Source organism: Ursus americanus, unplaced genomic scaffold (assembly GCF_024610735.1).
Source record: "Ursus americanus isolate L20-20 unplaced genomic scaffold, mUrsAme1.1.p SCAF_154, whole genome shotgun sequence".
NCBI lineage: Eukaryota > Metazoa > Chordata > Mammalia > Carnivora > Ursidae > Ursus > Ursus americanus.
Window position 1 is genome coordinate 138,521 of NW_028273736.1, and position 21,197 is coordinate 159,717.

Consider the following 21,197-nt stretch of genomic DNA (forward strand, 5'->3'; position numbering starts at 1 on the left):
GCATGAAATGCCCTGTGAACCCTCCCTCTCATCATATCTAGTGTCACTGTCTGACTGCCGACTAGAATGGAGCCCTGGGGTGCTCCCGGGTGCTGTCTGCTGTGTGCGTGGGATCACAGTCAGCGCCCAGGGAAGCGTCTGCAGGTCTGCACCTAGAAGGGCATCCATCCTTTATGCTCGATGAATGAAAGGGCCCCCACCAGCCCCATCCCAGAGAGCTGAGTGGGCCTGGGGCCCCCTGCTCCTGCCCGGGCATGCCTGCTCTGGTCTCACCCAGGACACAGACCCCAGATGGAGTGTCAGATGTCCTTTTCCAAGGGGAAAAGAGCCCAGCTCAAGACCGTGGTGACGGTGAGGGCTGAGGCAGAGGCTTCTTCATGGGGAGCGGGACGATGATCCACGGGCACGACCACAGCCCCCGTAGCGGGCCTTTCCACAGGGCCAGGCGCCCAGGTGTCCTTACCCTCCAGGACCCCACTGAGTCCCTGTAATAACTCTGCCCCAGTCCGAGGAGCCCACTGAGGCTCCGCGAAGTTGGGTGGCATTCCCCAGACTCCCAGGCAGGAGGTGGGCAAATCCCACTGGGCTGTGGAGGGGCAGGGTGCTCACCTTGTCACCAGCTGGTCCAGCACCTCCTGGGTGGTAGCATAAGCTCTGTATGTGGCCAGGAACATGGAGACGTAGCTGAGGTCTCCGTCTAGGAAGGCGGGCAGCAGGTGTTCTACTCGCTTCTTCAGCAGCTCTGCCCGTTGGGGCCGCACCACGCAGGTCCCATTGCTCTTCACGGTTGAGGCCTTTCTAGCCTGAGGTGGGACAGGGGAGACATGCGGTCTTCACTGCGGTCACCAGGAGGGTTGGGGGTTGGAGCCCAGAGCAAACCCCCAGGCTCTCGGTGACGTAGGCAAAGAGGTGGGACAGGAGGGCCCACAGTAGACAAAAGGAGCAAGGTGCCTGGCTGGTTCCGTGGGTTCAGGGTCCGCCTCTTGGTTTCGGCTGAGCTCCTGATGCGCCCGTCCTGAGATCGAGTCCGTCGTCAGGCTTTGCACTTAGGGCAGGGTCTGCTTGAGGATCCTGTCTCTCCCTCTGTGTCTCCAACCCCCGTCTCTGTCTCTGTCTCTGTCTCTGTCTCTGTCTCTATCTCTGTCTGTCTCTCAAAAACATAACTCGTGCAATCTCTTTAGGGAAAAAGGAGAATGGCAACAATACGGGGATGTGAGGTGGGGGGTGTGTGAACGGACGTCGGTATCTCAGGTCAGATCGTTAGCTGAGTATTGACAGCCGCTCCCTGCACTAACGGCATCGTCCCTGTGATTTCTGACGATGTATGTCAGGCTTGAGACCACAGAGACTGTTTCATGGGTCGGGGTGCTCGGGATTTTAGGGCACGTGGGATGTTCCGTGCAGCGCTGTGAGTTGGCAACAGAAGGGAATCACATGAACGTCCTGCCTCTGTGAAGGGCTCAGTGGCTGCGGTAACGGATGGGCCTTCTGGAATGTTGTGCAGCACAAGGAGGCGCCTGCTCCGGACCCTGGAGGGCCCCCAGGGATGGGTTCCTTCACAACCAAAGGGCAGAGCAATAGGCATAGTACCATGAGTCCCAGGCCCCTTTGGGGAAAAGTCTCCCAGCTCAGCAGGATCTCGAGCAAGGGATGAGAGGTGGTTTAAGGTCGCTTTTCTGATATTCGTACAGATATGTGGATAGGGACTGTGCATGGGGCCAAGGCCGTTGGCAGGGCCCTGAGGGCAGGTTTGGGGAGGAGATGGGGATCCAGGTTCACATGGGAGCAGGAGTCCAGGAGGGAGCCCCGAGGAGCCCAGAGGCTATGTTTCTGGGATCTGGGTCCCTTTGTGCCGCATCGGTGCCCTGGGTGCTGGGTCCCTCCGGCCCCTCCACTCACCCTGAGCCAGCGCTGGACTTTGTTGGCAGTAGGGGACTCCTTCCTGTCCTTCAAGGAGGTGGGGCAGGGGATCCCATCGTTCAGCTCCTGCCCTGTCTCCTGTGTGGAGCTCTGTAAAGACAGTGCCCGGCAGCCAGGCGGGAGGCCTCGGAGGTCTGTCTGGCTGCCTTTGCTGGTCCTCAGACCCAGGGGACTCCCTTGCAGACCCACCACACCCCAGGATGCACGCAGCTCCACCATGGAGAGAAAAGTGACACAGCTCGAGGGCCTTGGATTCACTCTGGCCCTGGTGAGAGGCACCTCAGGAATCCTCTTTCCACCCTGCCCACCGTGGCATCGGTGTGACCATGAAGGCATCCCCAGGGTATCCACTGCCCTGCAACCTCCTCCAGCCCAGGGCGGGACCTCCCCCACATACCCCTCTTTCCCTGAAACTAGGGGGATGGGGCTGCCCGGGGGTGGCTCGGAGAGGTGGCCTGGCCTGGCCTGGCGTGGCCTGGCGTGGCCTGGCCTGGCCTAGGCCGCTCGGTATTACCTTCCGGCACCTCCTGGCAAAGGCCCTGCGGCGTCGGGGGCGCGGGTTGAGCCAGTGTCTGCAGCAGGTGAAAAGTCCCTCAGCCCGGGGTTTCTGGAAGCCAGAGCCCCGGAAAATGGGCACGCAGCAAGAGAACATCTTTCACTATCGAATGTCTCCGGCCAAGTGAGCCTGATACGGGACCGCACTAGAATGTGGGTGCCTGGTGACCGGGGTTCCAAGTTCTGTGGGGGTCGGTTATCAGGGAAGTGACTTCACTTCCTGGGATCCCCTCCCCGAGTGCACACCTGGACTAGCACCTACACAAACAGTGCTCTGGGCTGCCGACTGCTCATCCCCTTTCTGCGTGCCATGCCACATGCGTACCCGGTGACACCAACACAACCCTCTCCACAGGCCCTAGGGAAGGTCTGGGTGCAGCCAGGGCCCCAGCTTAGAAACACCCCGGGCTCTGACGCAAGTCTCCATCTTCCCTGTTGGGGACCCCGGAGAAGCCGTTGTGCCCGTCAGGGATGGTCTGTGTCTTGCCTGTGCGATAGGGATTTTTCCAGCGGACTTCTTGCGGAAGTCCACAGGCATAGGTGGGATACCATCTAAGAAACTGGGGGAGTGGTGTCCCACGTAGGGAATACCTGCCACCACATTTTCTTCCTTTCTCACCTTCTCTGAGTCTGTAGCTCCTCCGATGCCACCCACAGTCCCTATTGTGTTGTGTGTGTATCTGTGCACGTGTGCGTGCCCCAGTACTCCTATTGTGCAGGCCCAGAAGATGAGAGTCCCACCTAGGGGTGGATGGGAAATAGCTTTCCCAGGCCTTAGGCTTTCTAATTTCCAAGGCAAACCCTGCAGAAGGCATTGGAGCCTTGGCTTAGAGGGGCTGAGCCCACCCTTACCCCTAGACGCTGCCAGTCGTGTGTCACGAGCCATCCCTCCTTTCCTCTGGGTGTCCTGCGGGCAGGGGTGCCGTCAGTGGGTTGCCCTGGCCTGGGCTCCTCCTCAGACGGGTACGTGCTGGGATGCCTCCTGCCTGGGATGTCGATGCTTCTTGTCACCCCCATACCATCTCCAGGTCTACAGCCAGTTCCAAAACACAACCTCTTCCCGAGCTCCCAGTGAGTAGCTAGGTTCAGCCACGGCCCCACCGTTGAGGACACTCGGAGAGCTGGGTTCAGGCCTGGTTCTGCCTTCTTACCAGTCTGTGATTCTGGGCAAGGCACGGACCCTGCTGGGGTCTTCCCCTTGTTGCAGAGGCTGTCTCTTACGTAACTGGTTTTCTTTTATTTGAAAGATCTTCTGTGTTGGTTTGAGAGACAGAGTGGGGGTGGGGTGGGGAGGAGAGAGGGAGAGGGGAGACAGAATCTCAAGCCGACTCTGTGCTGAGTGTGATGCGCAATGCTGGTCTTGATCCCAAGACCCTGAGTTCGTGACCTGAGTCCAGATCACGAGTCGGAGGCGTAAGCAACTGAGCCACCCAGGCGCCCTGGCAAAAGAACACTTTCGATATATTTCCAGGCAATGCAGGGAAGTGACTAGTGCAAGGGGGAAGACAAACATGAGGGACTCTGCATTTCCCTAACTTACTGCCTAAAGAGATTTCATTTCTAGTCTACGGGTCAGGAATGTAGAACACAGGCGAAGCTCAGCCATTTCCATGAGTTGGAGACAGCAAGGTGGAAGTCTGGAGAAGACAATATGGCTGTGGTTTACAGTACAGAATACTGAGGAGAGCTGCACAGAGAAAGAGGACCTCAGAAAGCCATCTAGGATCACTTTGGAGTTGTCATAGCATTCCGCAGTAGGGCACATGTGTGAGGAACGTAGGTGGTGTGGGGAAAATAATAGCCCAGGGGAAGCAGAGAGGAAAATGTCACTAGCCTTCACACACAATCAGGAAAAGTCTGTGCTACCGGCAGCAGGCAGAGTGGAAAACCTCGTAATTCGTGGGACATTGCAAAGAGAGCTCAGAATACCAACAGAACAGTAGCAAAATACATTGAAGACCACTGTGATACCACCTAACAAACCTTTGGAAAGCTAGTCTGGAAGGATAAAATAGTTTTCCAGGAGCCTCCCCATCAGAACAATCCTCAAGAGTATGTGTAGAAATATAAGCCATAGTTAATACCTAACAATTAACATTCACGATACCTGCCTTCCAACAAAAGATTACCAGGATGCAAAGAGGGAGAAAAGTTCACCTCGTACTGAGGAGAAAGATTAAACAATAGAAACCTACCCAGAAATGAAAAAGACGATGGAAGTATTGCCCATGGACATTCAAACCACCGTTAGAAAGAGGTTTTATATACGTAAGAATGTACACAAAGGATGAAGTGAAACAGAGATATAGAAAATAGGAAAACAAGGAAAACCCAACTTCTGGAGCTGAACAGTAGCACGTCTAAGATGAAAAATGTAGTAGATGGCCTTTCTTTCACGTTAGACACTAAATAGCAAAAAGAGAGAGAGAGAGAGAGAGAGAGAACGTGAATGTATGATCACTGCATTTGTCCAGAATAAAGCAGAGAAAAGGAAGGGTGCAAACCACGCCCTGCACACAAACACTAGAGTATGTGTGAGCTTTGTAGCAATTTCACGTGGCCTGGTAGATAAGAAATTGGCTGAGGTACAGAAAAAAACTGTTTGAAGAAGTAATGTCTGATTATTATCTGAATTGTATGAACCCTCTACACCCAGAGATTCAAGAATTCAGGAATCCAGCCAACAAAATCCCCAAACATAAAGATCATGAAAAAAAAAAAAAAACCCTCCTTATCAACCTACATCCCAATAAAATGGGAAGCAATAAAATTGCTTCAGACCAATGATAAAGAAAAAATCTAAAAAGCAGATGGAGATGAGTCCATTGCGTTACCTGTCACGTCCCTAATTCTGTAGATGGTCTCTGTTTCTTTCTGGTCTGTGGTACTCTTGGAGTGTCTCTTCACTTACAGGATCCCCCTTCCTATTTCTTGCAGGGTGGTTTCGCGGCCAAATCCTTTGAGTTCCTTTCTGTCCTGGAAGCTCTTTATCTCTGCTCCTATTCGGAATGCCTCCTTGCTGGGTAAAGTATTCTTGGCTGCATGTTTTTCTCATTTAGTACCCTGACTCGATCACGCCAGCCCTTTCTGGTGTGCCAGGTCTCTGTGGATAGGTATGTGGCTAGAAGACCCTCTTGTCTCAAGCTGCTTTCAGGATTTTCTCTTTGTGTCTGAAATTGCAAACGTCACTGTATATGTTAGGGTGTTCCTCTATTCCTGTGGATTTGGGGAAGAGTCCTCTCTACCTCTTGGACTTGAATGCCCGTTTCCCTCCCAGATTGGGGAAGTTCTCAGCTACGATCTACACGGATAGATCTTCTGTCCCTCTGTGTCTTCTCCCTCGGGGCCAGAAGTAATTCCAATATTGTTTCCTTTTGTGGCATCACTGATTTTTCGATTCCTCCACCCATGGTCCATTCGTTGGCTTTCTCTCTCTTCCTCGGCTTCCTTCCTTTCCGTCAGCTTGTCTTTGGTGTCACTGACTCTGCTTTCTGCCTCATTGACCCTGGCCGTTAGAGCATCCACATCCAATGTAGACTGCATCTCAGTTAGAGCCTTTGGAATTTGGGCCTGATTCGATTTCATTTCTGCACTCTGAGAGTCTCTCGTGTCATTTAGACTTTTTTCAAGCCCAGCTAGCAACTCTGTAATTGTCATCCTGAGTTCCAGCTCTGACATCTTACTTAAAACCGTATGCATTAGATCAGTGGCAGAGAGGGTTACCTCTGGCTCTTTCTTTTGCCGTGAATCCCTCCCTCTAGTCACTTTCCCCGGAGAAGAATGGATGGGGGAGAGAGAGATTAGGATCTCACAGGGTGGACAAAACAGGGTGAGCCACTTGGTCCCGAGTGTCTGTTGGTCGGTGTGTTGGAAGTCACTAAATCCCAAAATGGTAAAGAAAGCCAAACTCATATATACACAGAAATCAAATTGAATATAGCGACAGAAATCCAAAAATGAAGAATATGTGTATAAAATGTCAATGTAAAAAATGAAAGTTAAGAAAAGATTGAAAAATGAAGAGTTGCTAAGAGAAAAAGAAAAAGTAGTTGGAAAGGGACAAAAGACAAGACAAAAAAAAAAAACGAAATGGAAAATGTTGAATGGAGAGAGAAATGAATGATGAGAAAAAGCCTCGAGCTCTAGGTGCTGTTTTCCCCTAGCGCTGGAGTTTGGCCGTCCTCTTTGGTCTGTAAACTTGCTGTTCACTTGTTGTTTCACCTCGTTTTCGGGGGGCAGGGGCCTAGTGCCCTGTTTCGCAGGTGTTTTTGCCTGGACGGGGATGCACTGCCCCTTGCCAGGGGGCCCGGTGGGGCTCAGGGTCAGCGGGTTGCTCTGTGTGCCTTGCGTTCCCAGAGGGCTTTCCCCGCCTCTTGAGAGGGTGAGAATAAAAACGGCCGCCCGCATCTGTAGGCGCGGAGGTGTGATGCTGTTGTGCGCCAAGTTGTGTAGACGTCTGCGGTGCTCCCCACACCAAAGGTCCTGAGGGAAGGCGGAGGGTCACAGCATTCCTGTCCTTTGCAGGGCTCCCAGACGGAGAGCTTCTGATCAAGTGGACTCCCCGTCAAGTGACTTGGTGCGAGGAGAGGGATCTCTCCCTTCTCCTCACTTGGGTCTCGAGCAGGAAGCGTAGGCACTGCTCTCACAACAACTGAACCGGAGGGTTATCGGGAATCGGGGCTGGCAGGGGCAGGGGGTCGCTGCTGGAGGAGCCTGAGGGGTGTGGAGGGGCTATGCCCAGTGCCAAAGCCGCCGGTTGAGGCTCTGTCCATCCTGCAGCTTCCATGAGCACCCAGTGTGCTTTGGAAATGAGGAGGTCGTGGAATATAGGTGAGGTTCAGTGGGGTGGAACCCGGAGCCGACGACCAGGAGAGAATTCTTGAGACGTCTTTGGTGCAAAACTGGTGGTTTATGACAGGACCCGTGGCAGAAAGAGCTGCTGCCCCGGCTTGTGAGGGGTGGCTGATGATAAGACTATGGGGTTGGGGGAAGGGAAGGAAAAAGGGAGGTTGAGATAATACTTGCATACGTGAAAGAAGACTCCCAAGGTACGGAGGCCTTGCCATTGTCTAGGGAAGGTGGTTTTGCCCTCTAGCAAGGCATGAACATTAAGACGGTTGGGAACTTCCTGGAGGCTGCAGATTAGAAGGACATTTCATTGTATCTACTTTCCCTTCAGGAAGCTAAGTAACTGATAGAAAGGCTTGGTTCTTGGAAAGTGCTAAGACATTGGGAAACTGAGGGAGACTTAAGTCTTGCAGGATTATGGTGTCTATAGGTGAACTATTTCTTTGCCCCTTAGGGCAGCCGGGAGTGCCTGAGGAATGTCACGTCCACCCCATGGTGGGGGGTGGGTGTGGGGTGTCAGTTCCGGCTTTGTCCTCCTCAGCTAGCCTGCTCTTGCCTCCTCAGTAAAGGTCCCTCCTGTTCACAGAGGTTCAAGCAGTTCTCGCTGTTGCCACCTAGTGGACATATGGATGAACACATTCAGGTCATGTCCGTGACTCCCTGAGCTGAGCGGCCCTGAGAGGTTGGTTCCTTCCTGCGAGGAGAGGGCCCAAAAGGATGGACCCGGAGCAAGCAGACAAGTGTGGCCCGGCCGACGCCCCTCTGCTGGCCTGGAAGCAGGACCCGGTTGCTCTACTTAGAAGCTGAGTTCTAGAGCAAGAGGGGCTGGAGTGGCTGGGGTGTGTCCCGGGACAGGGTCTGGATGAGGGGTGTTCCAGGACGGGGGTGGGGGGGTGGGGGGGCAGGGCTGCTTGTGGAGGGAGGATCCATGAGGGCGGTATGGACAGGCTCTTCCCTGCTCCACGGGTCCCGCCCAGGTAGCCTGGTGGCCTCAGTGCTGGCTTGTCTTCCTCGTGATTTCAGGGTTCATCTCTAGTCTCCGGGGACCCTCCTTTCCCGAGCAAGGCTCCACGGAAAGAAAGAGAGTATAGCTAGAGGACCCTGCAGCCAATACTCCAACAATGGGACTAGCGTGTGTTCCAGAAATTGTGCTTTTAGGAAACAGCCCTAAAGCAGAAGAGATTTACGGCACATTGTACTCTTCACTTTAAGGAGGAGACTCAAAGAATTGGAGAGGTCTCAGTTGTTGGGCAGGTGGTGCTGCTGAGTAAATGATGTGTAGCCCCTGAAAATGCAGAAGGGGACAGGAGAGGTGTAGCAGTGCCTGTCCACTGTGGGGACCTCCGGCCGCACAAGAGCCCAGCTGTGGAACCCTCCCTGCCCCACCCTGTCCCCCACACAGGCAAACCCCCTCCCCCGCTCTCACTCACCCATACACTCCGAGGGAAAGGACTGGAAGAGGGACGCCATGTGTTATGGGCTCTCGTGGTAGAAGGTAGAAGGAATGTGTCTTCCTTTCTTCATATTTACATCACTCTTTTGCTACCGAAACGTAATCTGGCTGAAACCTTAGAGAACTTTTAAATTACCTGATACGTTTGTAATAAAGAGGAAGATTTAATATGCAGTCTTAATATTTTTATAACATGCACATTAGAATCATTGAAACCTGGCCTATCCAGGAAAATGAAAGATTTTGAAGGTGTCTCCTGGACCCAGATATTTCTGGCTCCTGGGTCACACTTACAAAAGGGAAGCCTATCCCAGATCGTGAAAACATTTCATTTTGGGGCTTCACATGCGCGGTATTGTATCAGCAATATTCCTTTGTAGTAAAATGGGTTTTTTTTTTTGTTTCTGTTTTTGTTTTTCTGCGTTTGTTTGTTTTTTAAGAGAAAAAAAGCTGAAAAAGAAAATGAATCACTCATAGGTTACGTAGCTAGATACAAAAAGGCCACACTGCCTGATCCCACACACATGAAAACCCAGAAGAAGTAACTCACAGAGGCGGAGACGAGAGGGGAGCCGTGGCTGCAGGGACTGGGCTGAGGGAATGAGCAGTATCTGACGAGTGGCACGGGAGTGTCTGGGAGGGAAATATTGTAGAAGGACAGGTTGTGAGACACTGTGTACCTAATGACACCTGGAGGTACAATTTAAAAGGATCAGAGTAAAATTCCATGAAAACTCAATTTATCCTTTATTTATAGACCAGAATGTATTGAGCTATGAAATAGGTGCATGAACAACGCAAAAATTAGAAACACTGGAATGACAGGGGAGGGGAAGCCATCCTTTGGGGATTCAGCGAGCAGGAACTGCTGCTCCGGGGCCGAGGCCGGATGCTCCACTGAGAGAGGTGGTAGGCGGCGCCCTTCGGCAAGCCCGATAACTGGTGCTGTAGCCTGCTTGGACTCCGGGGCTGCCAAAGGTGCAGGTGGCTCTTGGAGCTGCTGAGAGGGAGTCAGAGCTCTGCGTATATCCTCCGCTGGCTCTGACAAGGCAAGTGACATCAGGGGCCCTTCAGGGACCTCCATAGTTAGTGCCGCAGCGTGCGCGGGCGCCGGGGCTGCCAAAGGTGCAGGTGGGTCTTCAAGCTCCTGACAGGGAGTCAGAGCGCTGAGTATATCCTGCCGTGGCTCTGAAATGGGAGGTGTCATCACGGGCTCTTCAGGGACCTCCATGGCTGGTGCCGGAGCCTGCTCAGGCTCCCGCGCTGTCAAAGGTGCAGGTGACTCTTCTTGCACCTGAGAGAGGGTCAGCACCCTGAGTATATCCTCTGTTGGCTCTGATATGGGACGTGGCCTGAGGGGCTCCTCAGGGACCTCCGTAGCTGGTGCTGCAGGCTGCTCGGGTTCCGGTGCTGCCAAGGGCGGAGGTGGCTCTTGGAGCTCCTGACAGGGAGTCAGAGCTGTGAGTATGTCCTGCGCCGGCTCCGACAGGGCAGGTGGCATCAGGGGCCCTTCAGGGACCTCCAGAGCTAGTGCTGCAGCGTGCGCGGGCGCCGGGGCTGCAAAAGGTGCAGGTGACTCTTCTAGCTCCCGACAGAGAGTCCGAGTTGTGAGTATGGCCTCCGCTGGCTCTGACATGTCACGTGGCCAAAGGGGCTCTTCAGGGACCTCCATAGCTAGGACTGCAGCCTGCTCGGGCTCCGGGGCTGCCAAGGGCGCAGGTGGCTCTTGGAGCTTCTGACAGGGAGTCAGAGCTGTGAGTATGTCCTGCGCCGGCTCCGACAGGGCAGGTGGCATCGGGGGCCCTTCAGGGACCTCCATAGCTGGAGCTGGAGTCTGCTCGGGCTCTGGGGCTGCCATAGATGCCGGTGGCTCTTGCAGCTCATGACCTTTCGTCAGAGCTGTGAGTGTATCCTCCGCTTCCTCTGACATGGCAAGTGGCATCGGGGGCCCTTCAGGGACCTCCATAGTTGGTGCTGCAGAGTGCGTGGGCGCCGGGGCTGCGAAAAGTGCCGGACGGTCTTCAAGCTCCTGACAGGGAGTCAGAGCTGGGAGTATATCATCTGTTGGCTGTGACATGAGACGTGGCCCAAGGGGCTCTTCAGGGACCTCCGAAGCTGGAGCTGCAGGCTGCTCGGGCTCCGGCGCTGCCAAGGGCGGAGGTGGCTCTTGGATCTCCTGACAGGGAGTCAGAGCAGTGAGCATGTCCTGCGCCGGCTCCGACAGGGCAGGTGGCATCAGGGGCCCTTCAGGGACCTCCATAGTTAGTGTTGCAGCATGCGCGGGCGCTCGGGCTGCGAAAGGTGCAGGTGGGTCTTCAAGATCCTGACATGGTATCAGAGCTTTGAGTATATCCTGCCGTGGCTCTGAAATGGGAGGTGTCATCACGCGCTCTTCAGCGACCTCCATGGCTGGTGCCGGAGCCTGCTCAGGCTCCCGCGCTGTCAAAGGTGCAGGTGACTCTTCTTGCACCTGAGAGAGGGTCAGAGCCCTGAGTATATCCTCTGTTGGCTCTGATATGGGACGTGGCCTAAGGGGCTCTTCAGGGACTTCCGTAGCTGGAGCTGCAGGCTGCTCGGGTTCCGGTGCTGCCAAGGGCGGAGGTGGCCCTTGGAGCTCCTGACAGGGAGTCAGAGCAGTGAGTATGTCCTGCGCCGGCTCCGACAGGGCAGGTGGCATCAGGGGCCCTTCAGGGACCTCCATAGTTGGTGCTGCAGCGTGTGTGGGCGCCGGGGCTGCGAAAAGTGCAGGTCGGTCTTCAAGCTCTTCACAGGGAGTCAGAGCTGGGAGTATATCATCTGTTGGCTGTGACATGAGACGTGGCCTACGGGGCTCTTCAGGGACCTCCGAATCTGGTGCTGCAGGCTGCTCGGGCTCCGGCGCAGCCAAGGCCGGAGGTGGCTCTTGGAGCTGCTGACAGGGGGTCAGAGCTCTGTGTACATCCTCTGGTGGCTCAGACATGGCAAGTGGCATCAGGGGCCCTTCAGGGACCTCCGTAGCTAGTGCTGCAGCGTGCGCGGACGCTGGGGCTGCGAAAAGTGCAGGGCGGTCCTCAAGCTCCTGACAGGGAGTCAGAGCTGGGAGTATATCCTCTGTTGGCTGTGACATGGGACGCGGCCTAAGGGGCTCTTCAGGGACCTCCGAAGCTGGTGCTGCAGGCTGCTCGGGCTCCGGCGCTGCCGAGGCCGGACGTGGCTCCTGGAGCTCCTGAGAGGGAGTCAGAGCAGTGAGTATGTCCTGCGCCGTCTCCGACAGGGCAGGTGGCATCAGGGTCCCCTCAGGGACCTCCATAGGTAGTGCTGGAGCCTGCGCGGGCTCCAGGCTTTCCAAAGGTGCAGGTGACTCTTCTAGCTCCCGACAGGGAGTCAGAGCTGTGAGTATATCCTGCCGTGGCTCTGAAATGGCAGGTGTCATCACGGGCTCTTCAGGGACCTCCGTGGCTGGTGCCGGAGCCTGCTCAGGCTCCCGCGCTGTCAAAGGTGCAGGTGACCTTTCTAGCCCCTGACAGAGAGTCAGAGCTGTGAGTATATCCTCCGCTGGCTCTGACATGTCACGTGGCCTAAGGGGCTCTTGAGGGACCTCCATAGCTAGGACTGCAGCCTGCTCGGGCTCCGGGGCTGCCAAGGGCGCAGGTGGCTCTTGGAGCTTCTGACAGGGAGGCAGAGCTGTGAGTATGTCCTGCGCCGGCTCCGACAGGGCAGGTGGCATCAGGGGCCCTTCAGGGACCTCCATAGCTGGAGCTGGAGCCTGCTCGGGCTCTGGGGCTGCCATAGACGCCGGTGGCTCTTGCAGCTCATGACCGTTCGTCAGAGCTGTGAGTGTATCCTCCGCTTCCTCTGACATGGCAAGTGGCATCAGGGGCCCTTCAGGGACCTCCAGAGCTAGTGCTGCAACGTGCGCGGGCGCTGCGGCTGCGAAAGGTGCAGGTGGGTCTTCAAGCTCCTGACAGACACTCAGAGCTGTGAGTATATCCCGCTGTGGCTCTGAAATGGAAGTTGTCATCACGGGCTCTTCAGGGACCTCCATGGCTGGTGCCGGAGCCTGCTCAGGCTCCCGCGCTGTCAAAGGTGCAGGTGACCTTTCTAGCACCTGACAGAGAGTCAGAGTTGTGAGTGTATACTCCGGTTGCTCTGACATGTCACGTGGCCTAAGGGGCTCTTGAGGGACCTCCGTAGCTAGGACTGCAGCCTGCTCGGGCTCTGGGGCTGCCAAGGGCGCAGGTGGCTTTTTGAGCTTCTGACAAGGAGTCAGAGCTGTGAGTATGTCCTGTGCCGGCTCCGACAGGGCAGGTGGCATCAGGGGCCCTTCAGGGACCTCCATAGCTGGAGCTGGAGCCTGCTCAGGCTCTGGGGCTGCCATAGATGCTGGTGGCTCTTGCAGCTCATGACCGTTCGTCAGAGCTGTGAGTGTATCCTCCGCTTCCTCTGACATAGCAAGTGGCATCAGGGGCCCTTCAGGGACCTCCATAGTTGGTGCTGCAGCGTGCGTGGGCGCCGGGGCTGCGAAAGGTGCACGTGGGTCTTCAAGCTCCTGACAGGGAGTCAGAGCTGTGAGTATATCCTCTGTTGGTGGTGACATGGAACGCGGCCTAAGGGGCTCTTCAGGGACCTCCGAAGCTGGTGCTGCAGGCTGCTCGGGCTCCGGCGCTGCCAAGGGCGGAGGTGGCTCTTGGAGTTCCTGAGAGGGAGTCAGAGCTCTGTGTATATCCTCCGGTAGCTCAGACACGGCAAGTGGCATCAGGGGCCCTTCAGGGGCCTCCATTGCTAGTGCTGCAGCGTGCTCGGGCCCTGGGGCTGCAAAAGGTGCAGGTTTCTCTTGTAGCTCCCGACAGAGAGTCCGAGTTGTGAGTATAGCCTCCACTGGCTCCGACATGTCACGTGGCCTAAGGGGCTCTTCAGGGACCTCCATAGCTAGGACTGGAGCCTGCTCGGGCTCCGGGGCTGCCAAGGGCGCAGGTGGGTCTTCAGGCTTCGGACAGGGAGTCAGAGCTCTGAGTATGTCCTGCGCCGTCTCCGACAGGGCAGGTGGCATCAGGGGCCCTTCAGGGACCTCCATAGTTGGTGCTGCAGCGTGTGTGGGCGCCGGGGCTGCGAAAAGTGCAGGGCGGTCCTCAAGCTCCTGACAGGGAGTCAGAGCTGGGAGTATATCCTCTGTTGGCTGTGACATGGGACGCGGCCTAAGGGGCTCTTCAGGGACCTCCGTAGCTGGTGCTGCAGCTGCTCGGGCTCCGGCGCTGCCAAGGGCGGAGGTGGCTCTTGGAGCTCCTGACAGGGAGTCAGAGCAGTGAGTATGTCCTGCGCCGGCTCCGACAGAGCAGGTGGCATCAGGGGCCCTTCAGGGACCTCCATAGCTAGTGCTGGAGCCTGCTCGGGCTCCAGGCTTTCCAAAGGTGCAGGTGACTCTTCTAGCTCCCGACAGAGAGTCAGAGTTGGGAGTATATCCTGCCGTGGCTCTGACGTGGGAGGTGTCATCTCGGGCTCTTCAGGGACCTCCGTGGCTGGTGCTGGGGCCTGCTGAGGCTCCTGGCTTTCCAAGGGCGCAGGTGACTCTTGCACGTCCTCACGGTGGATCAGAGCTCTGACCACCAGCTGTGTTGGGCCCGATACGGCTGGTGATGTCCCTGACTTTTGAGTTGTTGAGCTCCAGCAGCAGTGATGGGTATTTCCAGCTCAGGCTCTGAAGCTGCAGCAGGCACCCAGTGGGAGCTGGGACTAGCTTTCGGGGCACTTTCAGATCTCGTCCTGGGGCATGCTGCTGTTCCAAGAATAGAAATTGGTCATCATGATTGTCTTTCCATGTCCCTTCCAAATGAAGACAAGTTTTCCCACCAGTCAATATTATCTGAGACTTAGATCCCGTCCCTGGGTGGTCTCCCCAACTGTAGCTCATGGCGACAGTGATGTGAGACCACTCCTTGCCACCAGCCAAACTGTAGTCTGTGGAGGCTTGCTCTGTGTGGCCCACTCTCTCCCCTCCACAGGCCTCCATCAGTCACCCCCAGTCCTCCTCACCCCCAGCCTCCGGCTCAGCGGGCTCGAGGTGTCGCAGCTGAGAGAGGAGGAGCCAGGCACGTTGCTCCAGGTCTGAGCCTGGCACGAGGAGCCCTACGTATGCCAGTAGTGTCTTTAGGCAGGGAAATTCTGGGGCCTGGAAGAAATCTTCAGGGTAGTGGCCCAGCCAGGTGCCCAGGATGGAGGAGATGGCCCTGGGGACAGACAGGTGGGCAGAGGAGTCAGAGGACAGGGCACCTCCCACACGGATGCCCCAGGGAACCCCTGTGGGAACCTGGGCCCCTCGGTCCCCGGCTCCTGGCTGTCAGAGCCCATTCCTACTCCATGTCCACCTTTGGGCTGGCCCAAAGCCTCTGTGAGTGGGAGTCCTTGACCCCTGGTGTGACCATTTCTGTCCTCCAAGTGGAAGCTGGACACCCTGCTCAGTTTCCCTGCCCACTTGCTGCGTGACTTCCACTGCATGTGGGCAGTGAGGGGTGGCGTGTCTGGCGTGGTCATTGCCCTCAGTGCACACTAGTGCTCTGTGACTATCCAACCAAGGAGGGAACAAAGGGACTCTGTCCCATCCCTGGCCTTCCCAGGACCCTCCCGATACCGCCCACTTCCCCTCCCGTGCCTACGTGCTGCCTCGTTCAGTAGGTGCCAGGAGAGGGTGTCCTTCTGTGGACACTAATCTCCCACTGGGTGGGGGATGTCCAGTCCCCGAGCCCTCCCTGGATCTCCTGAGTACCTGCTGAGCACCCATTTTCGACGTTCCACCAGATGTGTGGAAGCCATGCCCTTTGTTCTGGGTCCCAGGATTGGGGTAGAGACAGGGCTGGGAGGCAGCGGGGATGGGGAATGGCTCTGTTAGGGGCTGAGGCTGCCCTCCAGCCTGCTCTGCTCTCCCACAGTGCCCACACCCCACCCAGGGCTCTCCAGGACCCCTTTCCTCTTCTGCAGATGAAGGCCTCAGACCTGGGCCCTCTCACAGGAATGGCAGATGTGTGGGATGAGGGTCCAGCAGCCCCCAGATCACAGTCCCCTCACTGTCCTTTCGAAGAAGGAAGGGCCCTCTGCATTAGCCAAAGCTCACTCACGTGCCCCACTGCAGAGCCCAACGATTGTGCCTGCCAGGTTACTGTGGCCTAACCCGAAGAAAACCTAGTTCCCCTGCGGAGGGGCTACTCCCCAGGGGTCCGGCGCCGCAGCACCGGGGATTGGGGTCCCCCGAGCCCAGCGCCAGTCTCAGCCTACAGCCACGCATCCACACTGGCCCATCGGGGTGCTGCTGAGCATTCAGGGCGTGAGAATGGGCAGGGCCCCCGAGCCCCCAGCGACTTTCGATGGCACCCCGCGTCATTGACCATTGGGCCCATGCTCCCCCTCCCCCGCACCCTCACCTCATCCTGCCTCTCTGCTCTCCGCACAGTGGGCGGATCCTGCATGCCGGGCTGCTGGGGCCTATCCCTAACCCTAGGTTGGCCACTGAGGGGCCCCTTCCTAGGCACCTGGCAACTCAGCACCACGATTTGGGGACACGTGAGCACCAGCGCAGGACTCAGCCTGATGCCACACACCCACCCGGGCCCCTGGGGGCGCCGCCGAGCATTCAGGGCAGGAGAACGGGCAGGGCCCCAGAGCCTCCGGCAACCTTCGACGGCCCCCCCGCCTCAACCATTTGGCCCATGCTCCCCCTCCCCTGCTTCCTCACCTCGCCCCACGGCTCTGCTCCCTGCACAGCCAGTGGATTGGGCCTGCCGGGCTCCTATAGCTTTACCCTAACCCTAGGTCGGGGGCCAAGGGGCTCCTCTTCTGGGGCCTGGCCTCCCAGTGCAGGGGATTGGGGCCCCCAAGCCCCAGCGCTGGACTCAGCCTGCCGCCACGCAGCCACCAGGGCCCGTCAGGGCGCCCACGAGCATTCAGGATGGGAGAACCGGCAGGTCCCCCCAAGCCCCTGGCGACCTTTGATGGCCCCCCGTGCCACTACGCTTGGTCCCCCGCTCGCCCTCCCCCACGGGCTCACCTCGGCCCGCCGCTCTGCTGGCCGCACAGTCGAAGGACAGGGCCCGCCGGGCTCCTGGGGCCAACGCTAACTCTACGTCAGCTGCCAAGGGGTCCCTCCCCAGGGGCCTGGCACCATAGTGCTGGGAATTGGGGACACCCGAGCCCCAGCGCCGGACTCAGTCTACTGCCGCGCAGCCACCCGTGCCCCTTGGGGCACCACTGAGCATTGAGGGCGGGAGAACTAGCATGGCCCTCTGAGCCCCCTGTGACTTTTGTTTTCTTTGTCATTTTTTCATTTTAATGTTTTTTATTATATTATGTTAGTCACCATACAGTACATCCCTGATTTCTGATGTAAAGTTCAATGATTCATTACTTGCATATAACACCCAGTGCACCATGCAATACATGTCCTCGTTACTACCCATGACCATTCTATCGCATTCCCCCAACCCCTCCCCTCTGAAGCCCTCAGTTTGTTTCCCAGAGTCCATAGTCTCTCATGCTTCATTCCCCCTTCTGATTACCTCCCGTTTCTTTATCCCTTTCTTCCCCTACCAATCTTCCTAGTTCTTATCTTCCATAGATGAGAGAAATCATATGATAATTGTCTTTCTCTGCTTGACTTTTTTCACTTAGCATTATCTCCTCCAGTGCCGTCCATGTTGCAGCAAATGTTGAGAACTCGTTCTTTCTGATAGCTGAGTAATATTCCATTGTATATATGGACCACAACTTCTTAATCCAGTCATCTGTTGAAGGGCATCTCGGTTCCTTCCATGATTTAGGTACTGTGGACAATGCTGCTATGAACATTGGGGTGCATATGGCCCTTCTCTTCGCTATGTCTGTATCATTGGGTAAATACCCAGTAGTGCAATGGCTGGGTCATAGGGTAGCTCAATTTTTAACTTTTTAAGGGACCTCCACACTGTTTTCCAGAGTGGCTGTACCAACTTGCATTCCCACCAACAATGTAGGAGAGATCCCCTTTCTCCACGTCCTCTCCAGCAATTGTTATTTCTTGCCTTGTCCATTTTTGCCATTCTAACTGGCATAAGGTGGTATCTTAGTGTGGTTTTGATTTGAATTTCCCTGAAGGCTAATGATTTTGAACATTTTTTCATGTGTCTGTTAGCCATTTGTATGTCATCATTGGAAAAGTGTCTGTTCATATCTTCTGCCCATTTTATGATTTGTTTATTTGTTTCTCACGTATTGAGTTTGAGAAGTTCTTTGTAGATCTTGGATACCAGTGTTTTATCTGTAGCATCATTTGCAAATATATTCTCCCATTCCGTGGGCTGCTTCTTAGTTTTTTTGACTGTTTCCTTGGCTGTGCAGAAGCTTTTTATCTTGGTGAAGTCCCACAAGTTCATTTTATCTTTTGTTTCTCTTGCCTTTGGGGATGTGTCATGAAAAAGGTTGCTTTGGCCTATGTCGTAGGGGTTTCTGCCTATGTTCTCCTCTAGGATTTTGATGGATTCCTGTCTCACATCGAGGTCTTTCATCTATTTGGAGTTTATCTTTGTGCATGGTGTTAGAGAGTGGTCAAGTTTCATTCTTTTGCATGTAGCTGTCCAATTTTCCCAGCACCATTTATTGAAGAGACTGTTTTTTCTCCACCGGATGTTTTTTTCCTGCTTTATCAAAGATTAGTTGCCCAAAGAGCCGAGGGTCCATTTCTGGGTTCTCTCTTCTATTCCATTGGTCTTTGTCTGATTTTGTGCCAGTACCATGCTGTCTTTGTGATCACAACTTTGTAGTAGAGCTTGAAATCTGGCATTGTGATGCCCCCAGCTTTGTTATTCCTTTTCAACAGTTCCTTGGCGATTCGGGGCCTTTTCTGCTTCCATACAAATTTAAGGACTATTTGTTCCAGTTCTTCAAAAAATGTCATTGGTATTTTGATCGGGATAACATTGAAATTGTAGATTGCTCTGGGTAGCATGGACATTTTAACTATGTTAATTCTTCCGATCCATGAGCATGGAATACTTTTCCATCTTTTTGTGTCTTCTTCAATGTCTTTCAAGAGTGATTTATAGATTCTAGAATATAGATCCTTTACGTCTCTGGTTAAGTAAATTCCAAGTTAACGTATGGTTTTTGGTGCTATTGTAAATGGGATGGATCCCCTAATTTCTCTTTCTCCAGTCTCATTATTTGTGTATAGAAATGAAACTGATTTCTGAGCATTGATTTTGTATCCCGCCACATTACTGAATTGCTCTATAACTTCTAATAGTTTGGGAGTGGATTCTTTTGGGTTTTCCATATAGAGTATCATGTCATCTGCGAAGAGAGACATTTTGACTTCTTCTTTGCTGATTTGAATACCTTTGATCCCTTTTTGTGGTCTGATTGCTGTTGCAAGGACTTCTAGTACTATGTTGAATAATAGTGGCGAGAGTGGGCATCCTTGTCGTGTTCCTGATCTTAAGGGAAAGGCTTCCAGCTCTTCCCCATTGAGAATGATATTTGCTGTAGGCTTTTCATAGATGGTTTTTATGAGATTGAGGAATGTACCCTCTTTCCCTGCACTCTGAAGGGTTTTAATCAGGAAAGGATGCTGTGTTTTGTCAAATGCTTTTTCTGCATCTATTGAGAGAATCATATGATTTTTGAATTTTTCCTTCTGGATAAAATCTATGACACTGATTGATTTGTGAATGTTGGACCACCCTTTCATCCTAGGGATGAATCCCACTTGGTCATGATGGATAATCCTTTTAATGTACTGTTGGATTCTATTAGCCAGGATCTTGTTGAGGATTTTGGCGTCCATATTCATTAGGGAAATCGGTCTGTAATTCTCCTTTTTGATGGGGTTTTTGCCTGGTTTGGGGATCAAGGTAATATTGGCCTCATAGAATGAGTTTGGTAGCTTTCCTTCTGTTTCTATTTTTTGAAATAGCTTTAGGAGAATAGGTATTATTTCTTCTTTGAATGTTTGGTAGAATTCCCCAGGAAAACTATCTGGGCCTGGAGTTTTGTTTTTTGGAAGGTTGTTTATCACTGACTCAATCTCTTCATAATTAATTGGCCTGTTTAAAAATTCAATTTCTTCCTGTTTCAGTCTTGGTAGTTTATAGGTTTCCAGGAAGGCCTCCATCTCATCCAGATTGCTTAATTTATTGGCATAAAGCTGTTGATAAAAGTTTCTAATAATCCTTCAATTTCATTGGTGTTGGTTGTGACCTCTCCTTTTTCATTCATAATTTTATGAATTTGGGTCCTTTATTCATTTGGATAAGTCTTACCAGTGGTATGTCAATTTTATTAATTCTCTCAAAGAACCAGCTTCTAGTTCTGTTGATCTGCTCTACTGTACTCCTGGTTTCTAATTCATTGATTTCTGCTCTAATCTTGGTCAACTGCTTCCTCAGGCGTGGATTAAGCCTGTCCCTCTGTTGCTCTTCCAGCTTCTTGAGGTGAGAATATAAAAACTGCATTTTAGATTTTTCTATTCTTTTGAGTGAGGCTTGGATGGCTATGTATTCCCCCCTTAGGACTGCCTTTGCAGTATCCCATAGGTTTTGGACCATTGTGTTTTCATTCTCATTGGTCTTCATAAATTGTTTAAATTGATTTTTGATTTCCTGGTTTATCAAATCATTCCTGAGCAGGATGGTTCTTAGTCTCCAAGTGTTTGAGTTTCTTCCAAATTTTTCCTTGTGGTTGAGTTCCAATTTCAGAGCGTTGTGGTCTGAGAATATGCAGGGAATAATTTCAGTCTTTTGGTATCAGTTGAGACCTGTTTTGTGACCAAGAACATGGTCTATTCTTGAGAATGTTCCATGGGCATTAGAATAGAACGAGTATTCTTTGGTTCTGGGGTGTAGTGTTCTATATATATCTATGAGGTCCAACTCATCGGGTATGGCATTCAAAACTCTTGTTTCTTTGCTGATTTCTTGCTTAGGTGATCTATCTATTGCTGATAATGGAGTGTTGAGTCCCCTACTATTAGCATATTTTTATCTCTATGCCTCTTTATTGTGGTTAAGAGTTGGCTTGTGTATCTTGCTGCCCCCCTATTGGGGGCATATATATTTATAATTGTCATATCCACTTGTTGGATACATCCTTTAAGAATAATATAGTGCCCTTCTGTGTCTCTAACTGTAGTCTTTAGTTTAAAATCCATTCTGTCTGATATGAGAATTGCTACCCCAGCTTTCTTTTGAGGTCCATTGGTGTGAAAGATGGTATTCCATCCCTTTACTTTCAGTCTGAATTTTTCTTTAGGTTCAAAATGAGCCTTTGTAGACAGCAAATGGATGGTTCATGTCTTTTTATCCAATCTGCAACCCTGTGGTGTTTTATGGGAGCATTTAGGCCATTTACATTGAGACTGATTATTGAGAGATAATGATTTTAATGATGCCATGTTGCCAGTAAAGTCTTTGTTTCTATAGATTGT

The 21,197-nt window shown here is 53.4% G+C and overlaps 1 protein-coding gene across 1 annotated transcript in view; it reads left to right on the forward strand.

Annotated features, from left to right (window-relative positions):
* The window catches only part of LOC123789945 (uncharacterized), a gene marked incomplete at its 5' end in the record, with an annotated part of 61,762 nt that overhangs the window by 10,867 nt on the left and 29,698 nt on the right, over positions 1–21,197 (forward strand). The window contains one exon of the mRNA XM_087860584.1: positions 5,413–5,498. Coding sequence (XP_087716710.1) covers positions 5,413–5,498 — 86 coding nt within the window. The remainder of the gene's footprint in view (positions 1–5,412; positions 5,499–21,197) is intronic.